The sequence below is a fragment of the Chiloscyllium plagiosum genome, chromosome 2 (assembly GCF_004010195.1).
Source record: "Chiloscyllium plagiosum isolate BGI_BamShark_2017 chromosome 2, ASM401019v2, whole genome shotgun sequence".
In the NCBI taxonomy this organism is placed as follows: domain Eukaryota; kingdom Metazoa; phylum Chordata; class Chondrichthyes; order Orectolobiformes; family Hemiscylliidae; genus Chiloscyllium; species Chiloscyllium plagiosum.
In genome coordinates, this window is record NC_057711.1 from 56,729,430 (window position 1) to 56,753,753 (window position 24,324).

General features: G+C 40.3%; 1 protein-coding gene across 7 annotated transcripts in view; it reads left to right on the top strand.

Moving 5' to 3' along the window:
- Positions 1 to 24,324, top strand: part of pam (peptidylglycine alpha-amidating monooxygenase) — a 228,796-nt gene that overhangs the window by 84,809 nt on the left and 119,663 nt on the right. For 6 of the 7 annotated variants that reach the window (XM_043709988.1, XM_043710012.1, XM_043710023.1 and 3 more), the window contains 3 exons: positions 9,010 to 9,483; positions 9,771 to 9,888; positions 17,932 to 17,989. In XM_043709988.1, coding sequence (XP_043565923.1) covers positions 9,392 to 9,483; positions 9,771 to 9,888; positions 17,932 to 17,989 — 268 coding nt within the window. In that variant the 5' untranslated portion in view covers positions 9,010 to 9,391. Of the gene's footprint in view, positions 1 to 17; positions 165 to 9,009; positions 9,484 to 9,770; positions 9,889 to 17,931; positions 17,990 to 24,324 lie in introns of all 7 variants that reach the window. The other variant, XM_043710009.1, reaches the window with a different exon arrangement.

The window sequence follows — 24,324 nt, forward strand, 5'->3', positions numbered from 1 at the left end:
TATTTGATTCCTTCCAGCTAATTGCCACAGGACAGCTACTCATGATGTTCGGAAATCCATCGTCCCCATGCCTGCCTTTGTCTGAGGGTTAATTTATTGCTTCTAAGAACAAAGCTTTTATTTGACCAAACACAGCAATGATGATAGAGAATAAACGGTGTCAGGTAAATCTTTTCTGTCAATTGAATGGAGCATTTTACCCCAGTGATTTTTGTGACTTTTTAAAAATTTCATGTACTTGAAATGTGTTTGTTTGTAGATGGCTCATTACTATCTGTCTCATGCAACACAGGAAATACTAAGTACTGAAATAATTCAGTTTTAAAATGGACCCCAGTTTCCCAAAACCACTAATCACTTCCGTCCCTACCCCCTTCCCTACCCTACACCCTTCTCCTGCTTTCCCTACCCCTTCTCTTTCCTCTCCCCTTTCCTCCTTGCTCCTGTGGCTTCCCCTTTCCTCTCCTGTTTCCCCTCCTCTCCTTTTTCTTCCTCCCTTGCCCAACCTGTTCCCTGCCTCCTTTGCACTTTTGTAAATTGTTCAGCATTGCACCATACCGCCAGTCTGGATTCAGTTTTATTTTACTGTGTTCTGTCCATACACAGAATATGCTCTCTCTATTCTTAATTTTATTAGGTTGTGGCTTTTTGCTCAGGTGCAAATTAGTCTGCACATCCTTTCCTAATAAAGATAGCCTCAAAGTCTTGAGCTCATCTGTGTAAATTTCTTTTTGCATCCTTTCAACTATCTCTGCATCCCTTTTTTCATATGGTGACCAGAAGTGTACATAGTGCTTCAAATGTGGTCTAACCAAATTTCAGTACAAGTTTAGCATAAGGCATCTGCCATTGGATGCTGACCCGATAGAAATAAATTTTAGTTTCAATTTGTATTTTCTGAAAAAAGATTATTAATCTGTCATTATTTATTGTAATTTGTGTCAATGTTTCTAATATTTTAAAGTAATTATTAGAATCCTTATTTACTTAATTTTATGATTTTAAACCTTTTATAGCTTCTAAGTCTATATATAGTACAGCATGGGAACAAGCCCTTTTGTCCAACTTGTCCATGTCCATTTATCCTAAACAAATATAGCCCCATTTGCCTGCATTTGTTCCATATCCCTCTTAAACCCCCTTTATACCCATCCAGATGCCTTTTAAATGTTGTCATTGTACCTGTCTCCTCCGCTATTTCTGGCCACTCATTCCATTCACCCTCTCTGTGAAAACATTGCCCCTTATGTCCTTTTCAAATCTTTCCCCTCTCATCTTAAATGTATGCCCTCTAATTTTGAACTCTCGCACCTTGGGGAAAGACCTTAGCTGTTCACCCTATCCATGCCCCCCTCATGAGTGTATAAACCTCTATAAGGTTGCCACTCCGGTTCCGACGCTCCAGGGAAAATTACTCCAGCTTATTCAGCCTCCCTCCAAACCTGGCAACATCCTTGTAAATCTTTTCTGAATCCTTTCAAGATTAACAACATCTCTCTCACAGCAGGGAGACCAGAATTGCATGGAGTATCCCTTATGTTTTCATTTAAATGTAAAGTCTTTTGCTGTTCCCTCAGAGGGCTTGACTTGACTTTGGATTCTCAATATTGACTGCTATTACTTTGACAACAAATAATGATCCAATATTTTATAAAAACAAAGTACTCTGGATGCTGGAAATCTGAAACAAGGATAAAGTACTGGAGAGGCTCAGCAGGTCTGGTAATGCTGTGGTTCTGTTCGCCGAGCTATAAGTTTTTGTTGCAAACATTTCATCCCCTGTCTAGGTGACATCCTCAGTGCTTTGGAGCCTCCTGTGAAGCGCTTCTGTGGTGTTTTCTCCGGCATTTATAGTGGCCTGTCCCTGCCGCTTCCGGTTGTCAGTTTCAGCTGTCCGCTGTAGTGGCCGGTATATTGGGTCCAGGTCGATGTGTTTGTTGATGGAGATTGTGGATGGCACTCTATAAATGCCGGAGGAAACACCACAGAAGCCCTACACAGGAGGCTCCCAAGCACTGAGGATATCACCTAGACAGGGGACGAAACGTTTGCAACAAAAACATCCAGCTCGGCGAACAGAACCACAGCAACGAGCACCCGAGCTACAAATCTTCACCCAAAAACTTTGGTGACTTGTGTATTGAATAACAACTTTAGTGCAAATTGAGAGAAATATGAACACAGCAAATATTACTTGCTTGTGAAAAAAAGGAGTTGTTTACAACATGGGATACTGAAGAATTAACACATTGTTCTGTACCTTAGTGGTGAATTCTCCGTTTGGTGTTCTCTGTACCCTCACGTCTAGGAATGGGAGTTGGTTGTCCTTTTCTTCCTCTCTCGTGAATCGGATTCCTGTGAGTGTGGAGTTGATGATCCGGTGTGTATTCTCTATTTCCGTGTTTTTAATGATTACAAAGGTGTCATCAACGTATCTGACCCAGAGTTTGGATTGAACCTTGTTCTAACCTTTGCATTACTGCTTCTGCTATGAGTCCCGAGATCGGTGAGCCCATGGGTGTTCCGTTGATTTGTTCGTATACCTGATTGTTGAATGTGAAGTGTGTTGTGAGGCACAAGTCCAGTAGTTTAAGTATGCCGTCTTTGTTGATGGGTTCAACGTCCTGTTGTCTGTTACGTCTGTTCAGCAGGTTGGCTATTGTTTCTCTGGCTAGGGCTTTGTCAATAGACGTGAACAGTGCCGTTACGTCGAATGAGACCATGGTTTTTTCCTTGTCTATGTGTATATTTCTGATGATGTCCAAGATATACGAACAAATCAACAGAACACCCATGGGCTCACCGATCTCGGGACTCATAACAGAAGCAGTAATGACAACCGGAAGCGGCAGGGACAGGCCACTATAAATGCCGGAGAAACACCACAGAAGCGCTTCACAGGAGGCTCCCAAGCACTGAGGATGTCACCTAGATAGGGGACAAAAAGTTTGCAACAAAAACTTCCAGCTCGGCGAACAGAACCACAGCAACGAGCACCCGAGCTACAAATCTTCTCACAAACTTTGAAGGTCTGGTAATATGTGGAGAGAGAAATAAAGTTAACATTTCGAGTCTGATGTGACTCCTCTTCAGAACTCTGAGGTAGAATCACAAAATTTAATAGCATAGAAGGAGGCGGTTTGACCCTTTGTGTCTATATGGTTCCTGAAAGAACTACCCAGCTCATCCTATTCTCTAGTCCTACCTCCATAATTAATCACTTTCAAATATATGTCAAACATACATGGCTTGGAGAGGGTGTACGCGAGGAAATTGTTTCCGTTAGGCGAGGAGACTAGGACCTGTGGACACAGCCTTAGAATTAGATGGGGTAAATTCAGAACAGAAATGCTGAGACATTTCAGCCAGAGAGTGGTGGGCCTGTGGAATTCATTGCCGCAGAGTGCAGTGGAGGCTGGGACGCTAAATGTCTTTAAGGCAGAAATTGATAAATTCTTGATGTCACAAGGAATTTAGGGCTACGGGGAGAATGCGGGTAAGTGGAGTTGAAATGCCCATCAGCCATGATTGAATGGCGGAGTGGACTCGATGGGCCGAATGGCCTTACTTCCGCTCCTATGTCTTATGGTCTTATATATCGAACTCTGTTTTGAAACCTCTGGAATCTGCCTCCACCACTCACCTAGGTAATATATTCCAAGTTCTAAAAACTCTGAAAAAAGAGGTTGCTCCTTATCTCACTCCTGCTGTCTTGCTGTCAATCTTGAAATTGTGACCCTTAGATTAGATTAGATTCCCAACAGTATGGAAACAAACTCTTCGGCCCTTAGTCACTGACATACCACCTAATAGGAACAGAATATCCTCCTTTACTCTGAGGGCATTAAATGATAACACCATTCAGTGTCAAAGATAAGTGGTTAGATTATCTCTTATTAGAGCAGGTCATTGTTTGTGCATATGTTACTTGCCACTTATCAGCCCAAACTTGGATATTGTCCAAATCTTATGACATTTCAACATGGACTGCTTTAGTATCTGAGTAGATGTGAATGATTCTGAGCATTGCAGTCATCGTCACCAATCCCACTTCTCACCTCATGATGGAGGGAAGGTTGTTGATGAAGCAGCTGAAGATGGTTGGGCCCAAGATACTACTTGAGGAACCCCTGGAGAGATGTCCTAGTGCTGAGATGGCTGACCTTTAACAATCACAATCATTCTATTTGCCAAGTATGACTCCAGCCAGTGGAGAATTTGCCCCCAATTCCTATGTATTTGTTTTACTTGGGCACCTTGATTCCACACAGTGAAATGTGGCCTTGACCTGTCGTTCTCCCTTTATCCCTTGAATTCAGCGCTTTTGTCCATCTTTGAATGAAGACTGTAATGAGGTCAGTAGCCGAGTGGCCCTGGCGGAACTAAACTGGAACATCAGTGTACAGGTTATTGCTGAAGAGTGCTGAATGGTAGAACTGTTGACGACATGCTCCATCACTTTGCTGATGATCAAGAGTGGATTGATGGGGCAGGAATTGGTCAGATTGGATTTGTGCTGCTTTTTGTGTACACGACATGTCAGTGCAATTTTCAGGTAGATGCCAATGTGGTAACTGTACTGGAAGAGCTTGACTAAGGGTGTAACAAATTCTGGAGGTCAGTACGATTGCCAACTTATTGTTAGAGCCCATAGACTTCATTGCGTCCAACTGCTTCTTGATGTCAATTAGAGTGAATTGAATTAAATGAAGACTGGCTTCTGTAGGGACCACTGGAGGAGGCTGAGCTGGATCATTCACTTGACACTTCTGGCTGAAGGTTGCTGCCATTGCTTCAGTCTTCTCTTTTGCATCAATTTATTGTGGTCTTCCTTCGTTAAGGATGGGGATACTTCTGGAGCAATCTCCAATGAGTTGGTTACTTGTCCATCAACATTTATGACTGGATGTATGGTAGAACTGCATCCATTGGTTTTGGGTCAGCTGAGTTTGTCTATCACTTGCTGCTTATGCTGTTTGGCCCGCAAGTAGTCCTGTTTGGCGCAGGTATTCCTGCTTGGCAGCGTCACCCGGATTGATACCTTATGTTTACATATACCTTGTTCAATACAAAATTGATTGATTGAAAAGTCAGTATTATGTTTACAAAATTTTGGCAGACATTAGTTTTAGCTGGGATCCAACATATGATAAACTAATTCTGAAATGAATCTAAATGTTAGGCCCTTTGTTTTTGCATATTAAAAAATGGTCCATATTTTTGGTGACTATAACAAGGAATAGAATAAGTAATAAAAACTGAACTCAAAAGGTGAATCGTGTGACACTTTGATCAACATCTGCTGGGAAAATGATGAAACCATTTCATATTACACCAACTTGGTGTACGTTTCCAGAATTTACTGCCTGTGGGCAACATGGTGCATCTGTGTTACAAAAACATAGAAAATTATGGAACTACTCAACAGATGAAGTAGGTCAGTAGAGAAAACTGGAGAATTGCCATTTAAAGCGGGTGGACATTTTAATTGTGAATTAGGTGTTCCAAACGCTTCTGAGATTAAAAAGTCACATTGGTGAGAAGTTGTTGGTTTGGGCATGCAAAATATTGCTTGGCAGTATAGTTCTTTGAACAACTTCTGATCTTGTAATGGGTTAGAACTTGGTTGCTTATTAGAAAAATTCTTAATTATTTAGAACCATCTTCGCCTGACTTTTGTATATACTGCTGGAATAGTCTCAGTTGTGCCTCCTTTGTTAAAGTGAGACAAAACAATTTCACTTGGTTTGATCCAACAATAGTAAACTTATCCCAAGATTTTAGGTTTATTTCTGAAAATCTGTCTTGCTTTTCCTTAGCTCATTTTGATTGTTCCAGTCTCTTGAACACATTGCCAAATATTACAAATTCAGTAACGCTCAATATAATGGATTAAAATCTAAATAAAAATCAAAAGAACTGCAGATGCTGTAAATCAGAAAAAAACAACAAATTACTGGAAAAGCTCTGCACGTCTGGTCGCATCTGTGGAGAGAAATCAGTTAATATTTTGGGTCCGGCGACCCTTCCTCAACTCATTTGATTAATATCTAATGTATATTTTATAAATTGTACATTAATAAAAGTGCATAATAATATGAACATGTTTAATTTTTTTCCTTCAAAATATTTATAAATATGTGAACAGAATGGGATGGAGAACAGCTCTGTGATTCCATCAGCCTAACTTGCCATGTACACAGCTTTTTATGTTGGTGATATTTTTCAGTCAATCCAGTTTAATTATAAATGATTAACTTATCATTAGTTCCATAATGAAGCTTTTCTTTACAAATCTCATATATGAAGTACCGCCTCAGATTTCATGTAAATTTTATATGTTGTCGGTAGCTGCTGTTCAGTAATTTAGGTACCCCCTTATACCATTTCTACAGTTAAATTAGAGATGGCTTATTGTTTCTAAACCCATGCTTGTTTGGATGAGTGAGTACTAGCCGTATCCTTATTATGCACTCACATAATATGGTAGGCTGATTGATCATTGCTGTCAATGTTTAGCTTTCCTTTTATGAGCAACAGTTTTCATTAGTTTTTCATCAATTTCATTAAAATCACTACTTATGAGGAACAGACAAGATGTGCTGTTCTGCAACCATCAAATGTTGATTCTCAATGTTTATGATACGTTAAAAAAAAATGAGTCAGAATTTGGTCTATTTTTATCTCTCATGTTGCTCAGTGTTCTGAGCTGTAATCCACCACATCCTAATTTAACTCTCACTTGCCCCAATGTCTTTTCAACGTCATCTGCTTTATGATCCTCTCCACACAGAAGTTCCTCTTCTATTCGATATTTCACCTGACTTATCTCTGTCTTATCAAATACTATTCATTCGCCTTTCAAACAGGCAATTTTATTGCAGTACTGACTGTTAATGAGTTTTGAGATGATTTGTAGCTCAGGTTGGGGTTCTGGATATAAGTTTGGTTGCTGAGCTGCAAGGTTTGTTTTCTGACGTTTCGTCACTATACTTGATAACATCAGTGAGCCTGTGGTATGGCCCACTTTTTATTTGTTTACGTTTCCTTGGCTTGGCGATGTCATTTCCTCTGCCATTTCCTGCTCTTTTTCTCTGGGTGGTAAATGGGATCCAAGTCGATGTAAACTCTGGTTGGAATGTCATGCTTCTAGGAATTCTCGTACATGTCTCTGTTTGGCTTGCCACGAAAAGACATGACCCACTCTCAGTATTATCTTTACATACAGATGAAGGACACCACTTCAACTGGGACAACACATTAATTGTAGGACAAGCCAAACACCGAGACCCACGAAAATTCTTCCAGGCGTGGCATTCCAACCAGAACTCTTATCAACAAACGCATTGACTTGTATCCCATTTACCATCCCCTGACGAAAAAGGTCAGGAAATAACATCGCCGTAGGCAATGACATTGCTGACCCAAGTAAACCTAAGTGCAAATAAACAAAGCAGGCCATACTACCAATGCTTCACCAGAGGCTCACTGATGATGTTACCTAATATGGTGATGAACTGTCTGAAAAAAAATCTTCCAACTCTGAGAGCAAGCTTACATCCATACCGACAGGTTCATAGCTTGCAAACATTCTTCAATTTCTGTCTTTTCGAAGAGTGGATCTGCAAAAGTCTTTATCTATTCAACATCTTTTTGAATGTACCCATTCAGGTTTCTTTCCTCACGACAGCACTAAATGGACCGAACCAAAGTCATTAAAGACATTCACTGTAACTATGATACATTGACTCTCTCGATCTTTGCATTCTTTGACCAGGTGACCACAGTGGTTTATTGTATTGGGACTACCTTCTGTTTTGGTCATGTCTTAATTATCCAATTTTAGTTGTAAAACTTCAAGTAAAGGCATTTCTTTCAGCGAATGTCTTCCTTTGAGCCTTTTGCAACTTAGAAAGTTTTTTTTTTCCTAAGTTTGTTCTGATCTGATAAGTTGATTATGAGTTGGAATTTCATAAAAATCACTGTGAGAAAGCTCTGGATGTAATTATCTCTCTTTAAGTGAAGATATTCTAAAATGGGAATACAATCTGTTTGCATTTTATAACTGGAATGCTTTAAGCTGGGTGTTTACAAACTGAATAGAAATCATCATTGGTCAATAAAGCAATTGAATTTGTATCGTAAATGCCAACCTGAATTGTGCAAGGATTCACCAAGAAATATATTGTGTTTTGCAAGCATATCTTTTTAGATTAGTGTGCTGTGGTAGGTATCATTGGTTGATATTGTTGGATGGACTTTGAAAAAGCTTAAAGTGACAATGGTCAGAATAGAATCCAAAGGTTAGTTTATGTTTAGCAAAGCTAGGCCTGAAAAAGTTCCTGAAGGATTTGGATGTAGGTTTGCTCACTGAGCTGGAAGGTTCATTTTCAGACGTTTTGTCACCATACTAGGTAACATCTTTAGTGAGCCTCCAGACGAAACATTTCTGAAGTTTCCTGCTTTCTGTTTATATGTTTGGGTTTCTTTGGGTTGGTGATGTCATTTCCTCTGATGCCATTTCCTGTTTTTTTTCTCTGGGTGGTAAATGGGATCCAAGTCGATGTAAACTATGGTTGGAATGTCATGCTTCTAGGAATTCTCGTGCATGTCTCTGTTTGGCTTGTCCTAGGATGGATGTGTTGTCCCAGTCGAAGTGGTATCCTTCCTTATCTGTAGTAAGGATACTAGTGAGAGAGGGTCATGTTGTTTTGTGGCTAGTTGATGTTCATGTATCCTGGGGTACACCATAGGAAATGACATCACCACAGGAAATGACATCATTAAAGGAAACCCAAACATAGGAAACACCAGCGTGCTTTGTCCAGAGGCTTACTGAAGATATTACCTAGTATGGTGACGAGACGTGTGAAAATGAACCTTGCAGCTCAGTGAGCAAACTTGCATCCAGAACCTCAACCTGAGCTACAAATCTCTCAACCTCCAGAAGAATTTGCTGAGGTTTAATGTTATACTATATTAATTATACACTATCTTTTTTTCAAACAGTTTCAACCTGAATGAAGACTGAAGCTGCTCTGTGTGCTGTCAATCACAAATTGTGTGAAGAATAATAGTCTGGAGCTGCACATGTTTAGAGGGATCTGAATCTCAAGGGAAGCTCAGATTTATTCCGTTATTGACTTTGAATGAGATGTCCAAATGAAAAGAACATTTGAAACTTTGGTGTTCACTAACAAAGACAGCAAAAAAGCCTCATACGTTTGGCTGATCCAGAGTGCGGCACTTCTGTGAATGGTGGATTGTCAATTGTTATGTCTGCAGTGTTGCTGATGGCCCAGCTCTGAATTCATGCTGCTCAAGGATATTTATAGCTAATAGAATTGCACAGCTTTTGGTCCAAGATTTGAATAGAAATAGCAAAGTGGCCATGGCTGCTTTCATTAATAAATTGCTGTTGGTATTTCTAATTCTTCAGAACAATTGTATGTGCCATGAAAGTGCACTGTCTCTGTTAACAAGGTAGGTGTTAATATGAAGTCCTCTTTTTGCTAATGCAAGTAAGTAATTTCATGCGAGCTTACTACTTAACAAACACATGCACACAATGAAACATTTAGAAATTTACTGTGCAAAATTGTCTCTTGTAAAAGTGTTGATATATTGTCTTTAAAGTTCCAGTTTTCTCAAAAGCTATGTGTCATGTGGGAAAAGTGCATTGTAATTAGAAACTGTTCATTTAGTAATTGTGTGAATCTGTGTTTCTTTTCTGATGAAGTACAGGAACATTTTACATCTTTGTTTCTCAGGTATAAACAAAACCCATGGACATTGCCATCCAATTGTCCCCAGAACAGGCAGCCAGAGAAACCAAATTCTCTGAACTTTAAACTTGATGTTAGAATGCCTGGAGTAACACCTTTGATGGTAAGTTTCATATAAATTTATTTGCTTTGTCATTCTCTGGTGTTCTTACTGCATTCCGATTTGTGTATTAAAATCAATTATTTCACATATTGAAATCTAATTTCTTATTCAGAATTATACATATTTATTGAATTAGGGTATTTTTGTGAAATCACAAGTAAATCTTGTTAAAATGTTGCAGCAGTAAAATTATTCAGTGTTTTTTTTAAGTTTATGTCCCTTCTCTGTTGGAATTCATACTGTGGATGTCATTGCATGTATTTTGTGGTTAACTTAGTTTCTGAGATAACTGTTAATTGAGTTAGCTAGGTTTTGTGGCAATGAACCAATAATCTCCATCTTGAGGGAAGCAAGAGTTGGCTTTTACATTCAGCAGAAGGAGTAATATACTGGAGAAATGCTGTTCAAACAAGATTCTCCATAAGCATTAGCATTTATTTTTTATTTTCAGTGCCACTACTATAACATTATAATAACAGATTCTATTTTTTATTTTACAAATCTGTACTGTTCTTGAATCTGCTGCTTAATTAATTTTGCATTCCTTGATAGTGAGGAACTTTGGTAATGCCAATTTCATTTTGTACTAATACTTTGAGATCCTGCAGTGATGTAACCAGAATGGCACAATTTAAAAGGAGTTGCTCTGCAGAAGGGATGACTCATTCTTGCGGATAATGCTCATTACTTCATGAAGCCCAGGGAAAATCTGTGAAAGGCTGCTTAAATTTGGGGAATTCTATTTGTATTTCATATTGAGTTGTTGTAAATAGGTGATATGTGAAAAAGGCATGAATTTGGCAATAGAAACTAAATGCAACTGGACTTTCTAAAAATAAAGCTAGGTTGCTTGAATTAAAAAAAACTTCTCTTTCCTTGTGTAATAAAAGATAGTTGAGGATAAGTTCCCAGCTTGATTGCTGTTCACTGATTTCTGCAGATTAGTGTGTGTACATGTGATGAGAAGCGTACTTTAATCTTCTCTGTTGCTGCCTGTAGTTGAATATCCTGTCAATATTTATCGTACAAAATTATATGAAGAATAGGTGCTTAATTGAATGTTTGGGTATTGCTGGCAATCGATGTCATACTTCTGAAAATTGGGGGAATAAAGGTCTAAAAGTCATAAAATGGCAGCATAAGGTCACTGTACCTTTGGATATGCACCGACATATTGAGAAACCTTGAGTGTGAGATTTCATAATGTTTGCCATTGTTGATACATTTAGTTCACGGCAGTTTGTTTTCCAAATGTGTTTTGGATTTAATGTTTTTAGTAGTTATAGTTCAGGGAAGCTAGATTCTCCAGTGAAATCTAGTGCATCCAGATGACTGTTTAAAAATTAGAATTATGAAGAGTATAGTGTGTTTGAGCATCTTAATGGATGTTTCACAGGCCATCTAATAAGTGCACGAGTTGAGTGTGTGGTGCTGGAAAAGCACAGCAGGTCAGGCAGCATCTGAGAAGCAGGAGAATCAACATTTCAGGCAAAAGCTCTTCAACTAATAAGTGCAGAAATCCTGTAATAAATGATGATATGGAGTTGCCGGTCTTGGACAAGGATGTACAAGGTTAAAAATCCAGATGAAGGAGCGGCTCTCCGAAAGCTAGTGGCTTCCAATTAAACCTGTTGGACTATAACCTGGTGTTGTGATTTTTTAACTATAATAAATGATTTGAGTAAATATTATGCATTCCAAGTCTTTTGAAATAATCAAGACTTTTTTTTTAACAAAGACATTAAACTATTCGGTGATGATATTCCACTTGTATTTATAGAAAATCTATGTTGAAATTCTCCAGATGCTTATAAAGCTTAAAGCTTTTGGAATATTTAGCAGAATAAATTGAATCAGAAACTCACAGCAGTAGAAAGCAGGTAATTTTAATGGTAAACATTGGTGCTTAGTCATAGAGCTACTAATTGAGTTCTGTAAAGATCTACTCTAATTTACCACAATGTTTATATCGTTCATAAGTTAGGCTGGGACGTGAGGTGGTGGTAGCCTAGTGGTATTGTCATCAGACTAGTAATCCAGAGATCCAAGTAATGTTCTAGGCAAAAAACCCAAAGAACTGGTGCTGGAAGTCAGAAACAAAATCTGAAGTCACTGGAAAAACTGAGGAGGTCTGGCAACATCTGTGCAGAGAAAGTAGTCTAGTGACCCTTCTTCAGAACTAATTACATCTTGGAAAAGTTGATATGTATGCTTGAGCAGGAGTGTGGGAGGGGGATGGAATAAACGATAGGTGGAAATGGAACCCAGAGAAAGAGAGCGAGAACAGCGGTTGGGCAGAGAAAGGCGTGAGTAAAAGTCAGCCTGTTAGAACAAAAAGCTGTTAATGGAAACCATGAGGGCCTGAGGATGGGTTGTTTGTGGTAGCAGCCCATGTTGTGATAGGTAGACAAGCAGGAGGCTGGAAGAACACGCAAAGCCAGGCAGCATCAGGAAGTGGAGAAGTCCTGGGTTCATATTCGAATTCAGTAACAACAGAATTAAAGATTTAATGAAGACCAAAAACCTGTTGTTGAATGGTGTAAAACTGCTTCATTAGTTTCCTTTTAAGCCCATGTGTAACTCCAGATCCACAGCCATGTGGTTGTGTCTTAACTTCCCTCTGAAATGGCCTATCAAACTACTCTGTTATATAAATTGCTACTAAGGTTAAAGAAAGGAATTGAACCAGACAGACGACCTGACAATAACTAAGACATTGGAAACAGCAACAGCAAACACAGTCCTGTCAACTCATCATGGTGGCTCAGTGGTTAGCACTGCTGCCTCACAGCACCAGGAACTGAGGTTCTATGCTAGCCTCGAGTCAATGTCTGTGGAGTTTGCACATTCTCCCCGTGTCTGTGTGGGTTTCCTCTGGCTGTTCCAGTTCCCTCCAATAGTCCAACAACATGCAGGTTAGGTGAATTGGCCATGCTGAATTGCCCGTAGTGCTCAGGGATGTGCAGTTAGGATTAAATGTTGAGTAATAGGGTAGGGGAATGGGTTTGGGTGGGATACTCTTCAGAGGGTCAATGTGGACTTGGGTCGAAGGGCCAGTTTCCACAATGTAGGTATTCTAATCTGTGGTTCTTACTAATATCCAGGGGCTACTGTTAAAATTGGGAGGGCTGTCTCACAGACTGCAAAAGCAACAGTGTGACATAATCACTGACAAAATCATAACTTATAAATAATGTCCCAAGCAATGCCATCATAATTCCTGAATATGTCATATTTCACAAAACCAGGTGACACTACAGTGCTCAGGAACCCATGAAGTGTCACTAACAGGTCAAAGGTGTGCAAAGAAATCTCCAGCTGATTACCATGCAGCTTCTCATCACCTGACGAATCAGTACTCTGCCTGCCATGTTGAAAACCACTTCGCAAAAGCATCGCTAATGGAAAGGGTGCAGAATGTAGCCAGAGTGTGAGACTTCAGTGTTCATCACCAAGAATAACATAGCAGCATTACTCCTGATCCAAGTCATTGAGTTCTCAAGGACATAGCTGCTAGAAAGAGGGAAAAACATATTTGACCACATCCTCACCAATTTGTCTGCCGCAAATGCATCTGTCCATGACTGTATTGGCAAGAGTGACCACTGCACAGACCTTGTGGAGACAAAATCCCGACTTTATCTCGAACATATTTTCCATCGTGTTGTGCAGACTAAATGGATTAGATTCAGCAATTCCCAGCATCTATAAAGTGCTGGGAGTCATCTGAATTCAGTTCCAATACAACTGATAACCTTTAGGCATGGCATAATTCCCCACTCAACCATGACCATCAAAGCAGGATCAGCCTTGGTTCAAAGAAGAGTGTAGGAGGGCATGCCTGAAATGTGTCAACCTGGTGAAGATGCAAGACTATTTGAATGACAAACCACATAAGCAGCAAGTGATAGACAGAACCAAGGAATTCCACAAACAGCGAATAATATTTAAACTTTGCAATGCTGCTACATCCAGAGGTCAATGGTGATGGACAATTAAACTCACTCAAGGAGGAGGCTCCGTAAATATCCTCACGCTTAATCATGGGGAAGCCCAGCACACCAGTGCAAAAGATAGTTAAAAAACAGAATGGGTGATGACCTCCTACAGAGGTCCCCAGCGTCACTGGCAGTCTTCAGCGTGTTTGGTGCAATGTGATTTTAAGAAATGGCTGGAATTATTGAATATGGTCAAGGCTCTGAGCCCTGAAAATCTTACAGTAGTGCTGAAAATGTGCTCTAAAACTTGCTTATTCCCAAGCTAAGGTGTTCTGGTAGACCTATTGTACTGGTACAGTTATGTAGGAGAAAGTGAGGACTGCAGATCCAGCAACACATTTTTAAGCTCTGGTACAGTTATATATCCAATCAGGTGAAAAGATTCCCAGTTATGTCCTGTACACAAAGCAAAACAAATCCAAACTGGCCACATTCCACGCAATCAATCTACTTTCAATCATTAGTGAAGTGGTGGAAGGTGTCAGCAAAAATGCTGAGCAATAATCTGCACATTGAAGCTCTGTTGAGTTCTGTCAAATGTTTGGAGGCACTGGATGCTGCAAAGGCTATGGGCCCTGATACAATTCAAGCAATTGTACTGATGACCTGACCTCCAGCAGTCGTCTCATTCCTAGCAAAACTGGAATCAGTCGGTACTGGAGCAAACTCTCTATTGACAGGAGTCATACCTGGCACACAGGAAGATGATTGTGGTTGTTGAAGATCAGTCATCTCAGCACCAGGACATTTCTGCAGGATTTCCTCACGTGTCCTTGGCCCAACCATTTTCAGCTGCTTCATAAGCGATCTTCTATCTGTCATAAGGTCAGATGTAGGGAAGGTCACCGATGATTGCACAATATTATGAAACTTGAATAGGTGGAGAAAACTTATACAAGGATGTTGCCGGGGTTGGAGGGTTTGAGCTATAGTGAGAGACGGAATAGGCTGAATATGAAAGGTTTAGAGGGATATGGGCAAAATGCTGACAAACTAAGCAGCTGAAAATTTTGGACCTAGGACACTAGCCTGAAGAACACATGTAGTGATGTCCTGGAGCTCAGATGACTGACCTCCAGTAACCAACTTCATTTTTGCCAGGTCCGAGTCCAACCAGTAGACAGTTTTCCATGCAAATCTCATTGATTCCAATTTTGCTGGGGTTCATTGATGCCACACTGGGTCAAATATGGCCTTGATATCAAGGACTAATTTAAGGTGTCTGGTTGGCTTGGGCCAACTAGACAGAAGGGCCTGTTCCTGTGCTGTACAACTTGATGACCCTAAGTGATTTCACTGGCTGGGTCTGCAATTCTTATACACTTCCTAAATACACATCATAAGATGGTGGTGAACTGGTTTCTTGATTCACTGCAGTCCATTTGGTGGAGGTATACCCACAATGCCTTTGGGAATTCTGGAACAACAACATTGAAGTAACAGTGGTTTATTTCTAAGACAGGATGGTGTGGGTCTTGCAGGTGATGGTTTTTCTTTATATTCCTGCCCTTGTCCTCTTTCATGGTCATGGTTATGGTTATGTAAAGTACTTTCCAAGGAGCCTTGGTAGATTTTTGTAGTACATCTTGTCATGGTGCACATTGCCTACACTGAGTATTGATAGTGGAGGAGTGAATGTTTATTGTGAATGTGATGCCAATCAAATGGACCGTTTTGTCTGGATGGTGTCAAGCTTTTTCAGTGTTGCTGGAGCTGCACACATCCAGAAAAGAGGAATATTCCAACACACTGACTTGTGCCTTGTAGATGGAAGATCGTCTTTGGAGAGTCATGAAGTGAATTGCCAACTGTGGTATTCCTAGCTTCTGGTTTATTCTTGAAGCTAAAGTATGTATATAGCTGGTTTGGATGGTATTAGCTATGAGGAGAGATTGGAAAAACTTTGTTCCTTTGCCATGGAGAAGTTGGTCGTGAGAGCAGCCACCTTAAACTGCTGCACTTCTTACTGACGCGATATCTACATTGCTATTAGGAAAGGAGTTCTAGGATTTTGCCCCAGTAACATTGAATGAACGGGGATATACTTTCAAGTCAGGTGGTTTGGAAGGGACCATGGTACAGGTTTCAGGTTTGGAAGGTACTGTAGAAGAGGCTTAGGTGAGTTACTGCATGCATCTTGGAGATGGTACACACTATTGCCAATATGCATCAGTGCTAAAGAACGTGCATTTTCAAGATGATGGCTGTGGTGCCAATCCTGTGGATTGTTGTCCAGGATGGTGTCAAGCTTCTTGATTCTTCTGACTGATGAGACATTACAAACGTGAGACAAATATTTATAGTTTATGCTCACTGGTAATTGATCCCTCTGTTAGGGAAAAAGTCCATTCCTACCCACTCTATGCATCTCATAAGTTTGCAGCTCTGAATCAAGTCCCCTTCTCTGTTGCAAGAAAAATAACCCTAACCAATTCAGCCTTTTTTTTTTTCAGAACTGCAACGCTCCAGCAGTTTTCAGTTATAGAATTGCATCTATGTGGCAGATTTTGTAAGTACAGGCTGGTTGCAAACAGCCACAGCTACATGCTGTTTGATATCCAACAATCTTTGGATGTATGGCCATCAAACATGATATCACACCTGCACTGAATTTGATATACCATTATTACCCATTTGTGACATAGGCAGAACATAGTTTTGGCTTGATGGCAGCATCCTGTTTGTGGTAAATAACACTTGTATCACTCGCATAGTGGAAGCATGAAACAGCTACCTTAATCTGTTTCTCAAACTTTTGAGACACTTTATTCATCTTGGGTAGTCGGAGGTAGGCAGGAAAAATTGTCCTCATAAGTGTGGAGTTTATTGTAAGGAGGAAGCAGTGATTTAATGTCTAGGTGTGATTGCAATTCTGTCAAAGGGATTTTCAATTCATTGTTTGTTTTCAATATTTATATTTGTATTTAATTTCACTTTTTGTGTTGTCATCATAGTGCACTAATAAATAAAGTGGAAACACTTAGCTAAAGAGTTATAACACTGAAAGCCACTATTTATTCAAGCAGGATGACTGCAATCTCACACTGGGGTAAGGTAGAGGGAGATATCCTTCCTTGTAATAAAACTGCACTAGATTATTTCCTTGTACCTCTTTGGTGATCCTCTGCTGACAAAATGGTTGCAATCGGATTGTATCACCTGAAGCTATAAAACCCAGCTAGTTGAGCTTAAGGGACAGGAGATACATTTATATTTGGAGCTTCTTGGCTAGTGTGTGTCTATCTGAGGCCATAATTCTGTTGTCAGCATCACATTTACTGTCAATAATTTTGGGATTCAACATCACACACCTATCCAATGCAAATCGTCAAAATCCATTTATGCTGATCTGACACAGATGCACCCAGGTCCGATGAATCCAGGGGAAAGTAACCGATGTCTGTGCTTCGGAAACTTCTTAACTGCTGAGTGTGAAGCTCTGCTGGGATGACATATTAATAGGTGTTTTTCTTAAGTTTTGATTTACTTGCAGGCTAAGAAGTTTAAATGCAGCTTTGGGAGTTCTTTACATGGATGTGGGCCAATGCAACAGTGACCACACCTTGCTGATAATCAATTGGTAGATCTGATCTGCATTAAAGTAGTCAATTGGCTCAGTTTGGATGGTTGGTTTGCGATCCAAAGTGGCACCAGCAGTATGGGTTCTATTTCCTCCATGAAGTATTCTCCTTTTCAAACTCTGCGCACCTGAGGTTTGGTGAGCCTCTGGTGAGCCTCTGCTTCTCTCTAATGAGAGCACAGCCCTGCGGTCTTCTTTGAATATAATGATTATGTACAATGGTAGTTGGGTTTTCAAAATTCATTGTTTTGAACCATGTGTTAGCTGTCACAGCACATAGGTGCACTAACTTAAAATGTTCTTATAATTTAAAAAAAACTCAACTTCAGATATTAATTCCATATTCACAGCAGTTAATCTATTTAATTTGAAACAGAATTTGTTTCAATCGGGTTATAAAAATGGCTGAATTTTAAATTGTGTCATTAAAGAGTTCTAAAGAAACTTCTTTTTGGCTTTTTACAGTCAGATAGCTACTTTTGCACGTTTGTTCCAGTGCCATCTGGTCAGAAGTCCTATATAGGTGAGTGTTCATGACAAGCAACGATGAAGCATCTTCATTTTATTTTTGAATATGTTCTCCTGTAGTATTTTCTTATTGAAAAATACGCAAATTCTGGTGTCTTTGGAATCTTTCATCAACGCAAGGTCATATGGTGTATAAAATTTGACATTGGTAGGTTGGTCCAAATGTTTGTTATGTAGACAGTGTAAATATAGGATGTTCCATTATTAGCCAATTACATTTGAAGTCCTACATTGCTGGGTTTTGTTTTAAATGCCAAAAAAATGTTCTGATGAATTAACCAATGTTCAAAGGGAAAGAAAAGTACAATAAATAAGGCCTTCAACGTGTGTGTGTGTGTGTGTGTGTGTGTTCAAAATGTTCTTTATTTGACTAATAGGTAACAGTTTGAACATATCAAGCTCTGTTTTAAAAATAACTTTAAAAATAAATTTATGTCTAGACAAACAAGGCTTGACAAATGTCCCGAGTTTTCTTGGTAATTTTTATCAAATCATTATAAATGATCTGGATGTGGGCGTAGAATGATGGGTTAGTATATTTGCGGATAACACTAAGGTAGGCAGAGTTGAGGATAGTGCCAAAGCATATTATGGGTTACAGAGGAACATGGATCAGATGCAGCGCTAGGCTGAGAAGTGCAAATGGAGTTTAATACTGCAAAGTGTGAGGTCGTTCATTTCAGAAGAAATAACAGGAATGCAGAGTATTGGGCTAATGGTAAAATTCTTGGCAGTGTAGATGAACAGCGATCTGTGTCCAGGTGCATAAATCCTGGAAAGTTGCCACCCAGGTTGAAAGGATTGTTAAGAAGACATGTGGTGTGTTGGCGTTTATTGGTAGGGGGATTGAGTTTCTGAGTCACAAGGTCATGCTCCATCTGTACACCTGGAGTATTGCGTGCAGTTCTGGTCACCGCATTATAGGAAGGATGTGGAAGCTTTGGAAAGGGATTAGAGGAGATTTATAGGATGTTGCCTGGTATGGAAGGGAGGTCTTACAAGGAAAGGCTGAGGGAACTGAGGCTGTTTTATTGGAGAGAAGGTGGTTGAGAGGTGACTTAATTGAGACGTATAAGGTAATCAGAGGATTAGATAGGGTGGACAGTGAGAGCTTATTTTCCTCGGATGGTGAAGGCTAACATGAGGGGTCATAGCTTTAAATTGAGGGGTGATTGATTTAGGACAGATATCGGGATAGTTACGTCACTCTGTAGTAGGGGCATGGAATAGCCTGCCTGCCCAACATTAAGGATATTTAAATGGGCATTGGATATACATAGGCATAATAATGGAACAGTGTAAGTTAAATGGGTGTATTTTCACAGGTTGGCGCAACATTGAGGACTAAAGGGCCTGTACTGCGCTTGTTATGTTCTATGTTCTATCCAGAGAAATTATTCAGTTGAGATTAAACCCTTGTCCACATTTTCTTGCGTATTTAACCTGTATTTTTGGAAGTTTAATTGGAATGTATATAAGATCAGAGAAACTGTCACTTGTACTATTTTTAAAAGGTTCCTTGGGTACTCTGAATGCTATATTATAGACAATGCAGACAATCTGACAATACTGCCCTAGATTTGCAATTGCATTCAAAAATGATCGAAATATAGGAGCAGGAATAGGGTATTCAAGCCTTTTGAGCCTCCTCTTCCATTGTGATAATTTGACTGTTTACCTTAATGTACTTTTCCCCCCACTACTTGGTGCCATTAGTAGTTATTAATTTGCTGACCTCTGTCTTGAGCATACTAAAGGTCCTGAACCCTCCAAGCTAGAAAATTCTAAAGATCCGCAACCTTCTGAGTGAATAACTTTTTCCTCATCTCAGTCCTAAGTAGCATGCCTCTTATTTTGAGGTTATGTAACATTCCTTTTGAGCTCTTCAAGAACTTAGGAAATTCTAATTAGATTGTGTAAACTTCTAAATTAAGACCATAAGGTGCCAGAGCAAAGATTGGGCCTTACAGCTCATTGAGTCTGCTCTGCCATTCAATCATAGCTCTTAGGTTTCTCAACCCCATTTTCCCACTTTCTTTCTATAGCCTTTGATCTCCTTGGCAATCAAGACATATTTATCTCTGTTTTAAGTATACGCAATAACCTGGCCTCCACAGCGTTCTGTGGCAATGAATCTCTCAGATTCACCACACTTTGTAGCTGAAGAAGTTTCTCCTTATCTTCATTCTAAAAAGTCTTCCCTGCAGTCTAAGGCTGTGTCCTCGGGTCCTCGTCTCCTGCCAATCTTCCCAATGTCCATTCTTTCTAATATTGTATAAGCTTCAATCAGATTCCACTCATCCTTCTAAACTCCATCGTGTATAGTCCCACAGTCCTCAAACTTTCCTCATATCTTAAACCTTTCATTCCTGGGATCATTCTCATGAACCTCCTCTGGACCCACTCCAGGGCCATGGCATCTTTCCTGAGGTATGGGTCCCAAACTTGCTCACAGTACTGTGTCTGACCAGAACCTTTTAAACCCTCAGAAATACATCCCTGGTTTTATAATATAATCCTCTTGAGATGAATGACAACATTGTATTTGCCTTCCTAACTACTGACTCAACCTACAGGTTTACCTTAAGAGAAACCTGGACTAGGACTCGCAAGTTCCCTTTGCACTGTGGACTTCTGAATTTTCTCCCCATTTAGAAAATAGTCCATGCCTTTATTCTTTTGACCAAAGTGCACGTTGTTTTTCATCTGCCACTTTGCCCACTCTCCTAACCTGGCTAAACCTTTTTGTAGCCTCCCCACCGTCTCAGTACTACCTGCTGCTCCATCAACCTTTGTATCAAGTGTAAACTTAGCCAGAATGCCTTCTATTCCTTCATCCAGATCATCGAACAATACAGCGCAGAATAGACCCTTCAGCCCTCGATGTTGCGCTCACCTGTGAACTATTCTCAGCTCGTCTCCCTACACTATCCTATCATCATCCATGTGCTTATCCAAGGATTGTTTAAATCTCCCTAATGTGACTGAGTTAACTACATTGGCAAGTAGGAAATTCCACACCCTTAACACCCACCTCTGACATCTGTCTTAAATATATCACCCCTCAATTTGTCATTATGGCCCCTCGTTCAGGCTGACGTCGTCATCCTAGGAAAAAAGGCTTTCACTGTCTACCCTATCTAATCCTCTGATCATCTTACATGCCTCTATCAAATTCCCTCTTAGCCTTCTTCTTTCCAATGAGAACAGACCCAAGTGTCTCAGCCTTTCCTCATAAGACCTACCCTCCAGACCAGGCAACATCCTGGTAAATCTTCTCTGTACCTTTTCCAATGCTTCCACAACCTTCCCGCAATATGGTGACCAGAACTGTACACAATATTCCAAGTGTGGCCGCACTGACTTTTTGTATAGTTGCAGCATGAGATTGCGGCTCCGGAACTCAATCCTCTACCATTGAAACCTAACACACCGTATGCCGCCTTAACAGCTCTATCCACCTGGGTGGCAACTTTCGGGGATCTATGTACGTGGACTCCAAGATCCCTCTGCACATCGACACGACCAAGAATCTTTCCATTGATCCAGTATTCTGCCTTCCTGTTGTTCTTCACAAAGTGCATCACCTCACATTTTAGCTGCATTGAACTCCATTAGCCCAATTCTGCAGTTTATCCAAGTCCCCCTGCAACCTGTTGCAATTCTTCCAAACTGTCCACTACTCCACCGACTTTAGTGTCATCTGCAAGTTTACTAATCCATCCACCTATGCCTGCGTCCAAGTCCTTTATAAAAATGTCAAACAACAGTGGTCCCAAAACAGATCCTTGTGGCACACCACTAGTAACTGGACTTCAGGCTGAATATTTTCATCAACCACTACTCGCTGCCTTCTTTCAGAAAGCCAATTTCTAATCCAAACTGCTAAATCACCCTCAATCCCCTGCCTCTGCATTTTCTCCAACAGCCGACCATGTGGAACCTTATCAAAGGCTCCACTGAAGTCCATGTATACCACGTCAACTGCCTTACCCTCATCTACATGCTTGGTCATCTTCTCAAAAAAACTCAGGTTTATGAGACACGACGTGCCCTTGATGCAACATGTTGACTATCTGAAATCAAATTGTTGCTTGCTCGATGTTTATAAATTTTATCTCTTATAATTCTTTCTAAAACCTTTCCTACAACAGAAGTAAGTCTCACTAGTCTATAATTACCTGGGTCATCTCCACTGCCCTTCTTGAACAAGGGCACACCTTTTGCAAACCTGCAGTCCTCTGGTACTAAACCTGTAGACAATGGTGACTCAAATATCAAAGCCAAAGGCTCTGCTATTTCCTCCCTAGCTTTCCAGAGAATCCCTGGATAAATCCCATCCGGCCCAGGCAAATTGTCTACTTTCACCCCTTCTAGAATTGATAACACTTCTTCGTAACTAAACTCGATCCTTTCTAGTCTAATATCTCCTACCTCATTCTTCTCCTCTACAATATTCCCCTTTTTCTGAGTCAAAACCAATGAGAAATGTCCACACTCAACTTCCCACTTCTGTCTTTCACTGGCCCTATTCCTACCCTAGTCATCCTTTTATCCCTCACTTACCTATAGAAAGCTTTTGGGTTCTCCTTTATTCTATTTGTTAAAGACTGCTTGTGTCCTGTCTTTGCTCTTCTTAACTCTGTCTTTAAATCTAGGGAGGTGTAACCAGGAAAGGGTTTGCAATGTGTATGGTAGGACCCTGGAAAGTATAAAGGCAATAAGATCTAGGACCACAAGTAACCCATTCAGAACCATTAGGTCAGCTCCGCCATTCATTGTGGTCAATTCCATTTTCTTGTCTTTTTCTTATGACCCGTGTTTCCCTTACTGATTAAAAATCCAACTCCACCTTGAATATACTTAACAATTCACCTTGACAACCCTCTGCATTATAGAATTCCACAGTTTCTACCCTCAGAAGAAATTCCTCATCTTTGTCTTAATTGGATGACCCCCTTACTCTGAGATTATGCCTTCTGGTCTAGACTGTCCCATGTGGAGAAACAACTTTTCTGCATCAACCCTGTCTAGTCACTTAAAAAGTCTTTTATGTTTCAATAAGATCTCCTTTCATTCTTCTGAACTTCAATGAGTACAGGGCTAATAAAATCAACCTCTTATCATAAGTAAATTCCTCCATACATGTTACCAGCCTAGTGAACTTTCTCTGGACGGCCTCCAATGCCAGTATATCTCTCCTTTAGAAAGGGGGGCCTAAAGCTATTCAGAGTGTTCCAGCTGTGGTCTGACTACTATCTTGTATATTTTTTAGCAAAACCTCCCTACTTTTATACTCCCTTTCCTTTGAAATAAAGGCCAACATTCCATTTGCCTTCTCTCATATCCCCTGGACTGAAATACTGGCTTTTTATGATTCATAGATGAAGACTCCCAAATCTGTGTCATGTATCTTTTTGCAGTCTTTCCCCATTTAAATAATGTCCAGCTCAAAAGTGGAATCTTGGTATGCATGTTAACAGATCTGTGGAGATAGTAGGGTGAGTAGATAAGGTGAATTAAGAAGGCATTTGCATTTCTTGCCTTCATTAGCCAAGATTAGATTAGATTAGATTAGATTACAGTGTGGAAACAGGCCCAACAAGTCCACACCGACCCGCCGAAGCGAAACCCACCCATACCCCTACATTTACCCCTTACCTAACACTACGGGCAATTTAGTGTGGCCAATTCACCTGACCCTGCACATCTTTGTGATGTGGGAGGAAACCGGAGCACCCGGAGGAAACCCACACAGACACGGGGAGAACGTGCAAACTCCACACAGTCAGTCGCCTGAGGCGGGAATTGAACCCGGGTCTCTGGTGCTGTGAGGCAGCAGTGCTAACCACTGTGCCACCGTGCCGCCCACAATGTAGAAGATGTAGAATGAAAGAGCAGGGAAGTTATTCTGGAACTGGGTGAAATGCAGATTTGGGTCAAACTGGAGAAATGTCTAGTTCCAGTTTCATACGAAAGATGTGATTGCATGAGAGACAATTGAAAGGAGATTTGGCAGGGTGCTGCCTGGCTGGAAGGTCTGAAATATGGGGTAAGACTGGATAGGCTGAAGTTGGTTTCCTTGGAGCAGCTAAGGTCGAGAGGGGAACCTGATTGAGGTATATAAGGTTGAGTGGCATAAATATAATGGATAGGAAAGCATTTTTTTTCCCCCCATTAGAGGGTCTGCAGTCAGAAGATGTAGATTTAAGGTAAGAGTTAAAATGCGAACAGATTTGAGGAAAATTATTTTACTTCGAGCGGTGAGAGTTTGGAATTCCCTTCCTGAAAAGCTGGTTGATTCTGAAACTCTTGTAAAGTAAGCAGTAT